Source organism: Symphalangus syndactylus, chromosome 22 (genome assembly GCF_028878055.3).
Source record: "Symphalangus syndactylus isolate Jambi chromosome 22, NHGRI_mSymSyn1-v2.1_pri, whole genome shotgun sequence".
NCBI lineage: Eukaryota > Metazoa > Chordata > Mammalia > Primates > Hylobatidae > Symphalangus > Symphalangus syndactylus.
Genome location: NC_072444.2, coordinates 44,201,970 through 44,205,796, shown reverse-complemented (window position 1 = coordinate 44,205,796; position 3,827 = coordinate 44,201,970). Strand labels below are relative to the sequence as shown.

At 55.2% G+C, this 3,827-nt stretch overlaps 1 protein-coding gene across 14 annotated transcripts; it reads left to right on the top strand.

Annotated features, from left to right (window-relative positions):
* The first annotated feature begins 263 nt into the window (after positions 1-263).
* On the top strand, positions 264-3,475 carry TEX51 (testis expressed 51). 14 transcript variants are annotated; one of them, XM_055261663.1, is made up of 8 exons: positions 264-510; positions 610-684; positions 916-1,005; positions 1,230-1,247; positions 1,330-1,413; positions 2,590-2,658; positions 2,745-2,784; positions 3,280-3,475. In XM_055261663.1, the coding sequence occupies exons 1-7, from the start codon at positions 312-314 to the stop codon at positions 2,780-2,782; spliced, it is 573 nt and encodes a 190-aa protein (XP_055117638.1). In that variant the 5' UTR covers positions 264-311; the 3' UTR covers positions 2,783-2,784; positions 3,280-3,475. The 14 variants fall into 14 exon arrangements, with proteins under 14 accessions (XP_055117638.1, XP_055117636.1, XP_055117637.1 ...); XM_055261661.1 differs by having other exon boundaries at positions 2,590-2,662; XM_055261662.1 differs by having other exon boundaries at positions 3,250-3,374.
* Positions 3,476-3,827: the final 352 nt, after the last annotated feature.

The following is a 3,827-nucleotide window of genomic DNA, read 5'->3' as shown; positions in this document are numbered from 1 at the left end:
ACCAGATGAACACAGTTAGGATAGCTGAGCACCCACCACAGGCAGTGCAGCTATCCCTCTGATCCTCACAAGGACCTTCCCTGCTGAGCATGTGACTCCAAGTTCAGAGGAGGAACTACGTACCGAGGCTCCACTTGGGTCCGATCTCAAAGCTTGGGTTCATATCATGACACCACAGCTGAGCCTTGCCTTGCCCTACAGAATGCACTTTGTCCTGCCAAAAGAATGTGGTTCCCAAGGGGACAGAACACCAGTGTTCCACATGGAACTACCAGACAGGGCAGCAGGGCACAGTAGGAGGACCCCAGAAGATGCTGTCTCTCCTGATCATCTGTCTCCTGCCTGCCATGGAAGGGAAGAACTGCCTCCGCTGCTGGCCAGAACTGTCTGCCTTGATAGACTATGACCTACAGATTCTCTGGGGGACCCCAGGGCCACCCACAGAACTTTCTCAAAGCATTCACTCCCTGTTCCTAGAGGATAATAATTTTCTCAAACCCTGGTACCTTGGTGAGGCACAGCCAGGAGATCAGGGGTTGGATGTGGCCTCTTTACCTGACCTGGGATCTTACTCCCTTGACTTCCCTTTGACCTGTATCTTATCCTCAGATCGTGACCATTTGGAAGAAGAAACAGCCAAATTCTTCACTCAAGTACACCGAGCCATTAAAACGTTACGAGATGGTGAGGAAGCCAAGAGTCCCCAGGCCTTGGGGCTTCGGTTGAGAAAGGCCCACCCTCCAAGGCATTCTCAGAGGCCCATGTGGCCATGGGTGGGAGGTCTTGTGAAGGTGGGAGATGAATGCCATCTGTCTCCGTGTGCTCTTTGGAACGTCCATGTAGAAACAAGGGTCTGAAAAGCCAACCTTGAGCAAGTTGTAACACTGAACACCCCTTCCCTCCTGCTCTGCCCAGATAAAACAGTACTTCTGGAAGAGATCTACATGCACAAGAATCTCTTTACTGAGAGGCTGAATAAGATATCTGATGGGCTGAAGGAGAAGGGTAAGGGATGGGGACGATCCCTGCACACGGCCCAGCCCTCCACACCTGCCAAGACCCAAGGCATGCAGAGTTCACTCTGCAGCCCCCTCGATCATCCCCAGGAGCCCCACCCCTCTCCATGAATGCCTTCCCTGGCTCCATCTCCTACTTGCACCCCAGACCCCCTTGGCTCTGTCTGCCTCCCCAGCACCTCAGTTTCTCTACCTTCTCACCCTCCCTGGCAGCCTGCAATGAGTCCTGTGGTGAGTATGCATGGGGACTGGGCCTGGGGGAGGGATGAAAGGCGCCTGGCACCCCCTAGCCCCTGTCCCTCCCCTCCCATAGACATACAGTCCACACTGAAGGTCACCAGCTGTGCTGACTGCAGGACTCACTTCCTCTCCTGCAATGACCCCACTTTCTGCCCAGGTCAGTGGCCACCACCCTGTCCAGCCTCTCCCCTCCCTGCCCTGCATTCCTGGAGCCGTTGCTGTCTCTGTCATTCTCTTTTGCCCAACTCAGGCTTTTCTTGTTCTTTATCCTCACCCCGGGTGAAGGCAGCACCTCCTGGGATTTCTTGATGTCCTCACATCAAGCTCTAGAGCCTTGGAGGCATCTGCCTATAGGACATCACTCGTGGAGGCCTGTTGGTTCTCAGAGATGCTATGCCTAGAAACATGACCAATCCTTACTCAGGAGGCTGAGGCAGGAGAGTCGCTTGAACTCAGGAGGTGGAGGTTGCAGTGAGCCGAGATCGTGCCACTGCACTCCAGCCCGGGCAACACAGCAAGACTCCGTTTCAAAAAAAGAAAAAAGAAAAGAAAAAGAAACATGCCTAATCCCATCGAACCCCCAAACCTGCTCTTCCTCCAGGGCCCTTCTCAACAAATGGCCTCACTCAAGCCCTCAGCCTCCTAAACCAGGAATCTCCCTCCACTTAGCACGGAGAATCACCATGTCTTACTAAATAAGTCTTCTATGTGTTCCCATAGTTTCATTCTAACCTCCACTCTCAGGCCTCCCCATCTCTCATCTAACCTACAGCAACATTTCCCATCAGCCTCCCTGTCCCTCCAGGCCACGTCGCACTCTGAACTTCTTTTCAAGGAGCAGTTCTACCCATGACACTCCCTGTTTATAACCAGCAGTGGCTCCCAATGCCCCTGGATAAAGCCCACCCTCCTCGGGAGCCCCCTACTCCCCAAGTGCACCAAGTGCATACGGACAGCTCCATGCTTCTGTCCTTGAGTGTGTCCTGTGCCGGTGACACAGCCTTGCCCTTGAACTGATCCCTTATTTGTGTTTCCGAGTCCAGCTCAGACTCCTGTTTCCTAAGGAGCTTTCCCTGATCACCTCCCACCCCAGAGGCTTGTCAGCCATCCTCACTGTCACTTCCCCTCCCATGTCCTGTCCTATTTCCCTTGAACCCCACACCATGATTGTTTGCTTGTCTAGATATGTGCTGGGCACACAGGGTGCTCAGTTAGTGTTTGCAAACACATCGTGAGTGAACGAATCAAAGAATGAGAGGATGGTGGCCTTCTCTCTGAGTCGAGGTAGCCCTACCTGGCCTCCAAACACCTGGCTCCCTCTTTCACACCCCAGCCAGGAACTGGCGGACCTCCCTGTGGGCTGTGAGTCTCAGCAGTGCTCTGCTCCTGGCCATAGCTGGAGGTGGGTGAGTGACCTCTCCAAGCCCCAGCATCCCCAGGGAAGACACACCTATTCCCTGACTGACTCCACCCTGTTTCTTGGCCCAGATGTTTCTTTTACTGGCACAGGAAGAAGGAGGCAGTAAAGGTACTGGGAAAGGAGACCCCGACCCAATTCTAGGGCTCCCAGGAGGGAAAAGCTGGGTGTACCCTGGGAGTCGCAGGGCCTGGAACCCCAGTGCCGACTTCCTGGGGTCTGGCATGCAGAGCAGAGTGGGATCAAGGGCCAGGACGCTCAGGAGTGCCACTCATCAGCCTCCATATATGCAGACATATTGGGGCCAGGGGCCCAGGACACAGAAATGGCAAAGCTCCAGGCCTCCCACCCTCACTACGGAGTGCTCTTCCCCCCAGCTGTCCCTGTCCCCTGCACACCCCACCTTCACCCCTGCTGCCCTGCCCTGACCCACAGGGACCATTAACATGGCTGCCTTGCCCTCTGCTCTGGGTTGGGTTTGGCCAGGGGAGACTCCCAGGAGGAGGTTAGAGGGACAGGGAGGAGGCCAGGGCAGTGGGAGGTCAGGGTAGGAATGCCCAGCTGCTTCTCCCTCAGCAGGAACAGGGCAGCCCGCATGTCTTCCAGAAGTGAACAGAGGCCTCAGCTACCGTCATGAAGTTCACTCATCTCTGGGTCCCCGTGACCCCCTCCCCTGATCCCCTCCATCCTGGGTCCTGGGGCCCCAAAGCTCTGAGGCCTAGGAGACTGTGCTGTCTCATGGTTTGCCTACTCCTACACCTTTGTAAAGAGTCTCTTCATTAAAACCCCTCCTCACAGCTTAGTTGACTGTGCTGTCTGTCTCCTGCCGGATGCTGAGGTGACATCTCTTCCCGAGTTACCCTGTGTGCCATGTCCCATCCCCTCACCCTTCCCTTCCTCTCCAGAATCATCCTGTCCTGGTCCCAAAATGATGGTTTTATGGGCTCATCCAGGCCTCACCTAATTCCAATACCTGAGACGAGACCGGGGTGGCCTGGGCGCCCCACTCTGCATCTCAGTTTCCCCATCTAAGCACAAGGAGATGGGGGTGTGATGCTTTCGCCAGGCTGGTGTGCTCTGACCCAGGAACCTGCCTGGCTCATACTTACTGTCCAGTATTTGGCCATGCCATGGGTGCAGATCCAAAGTTCTCA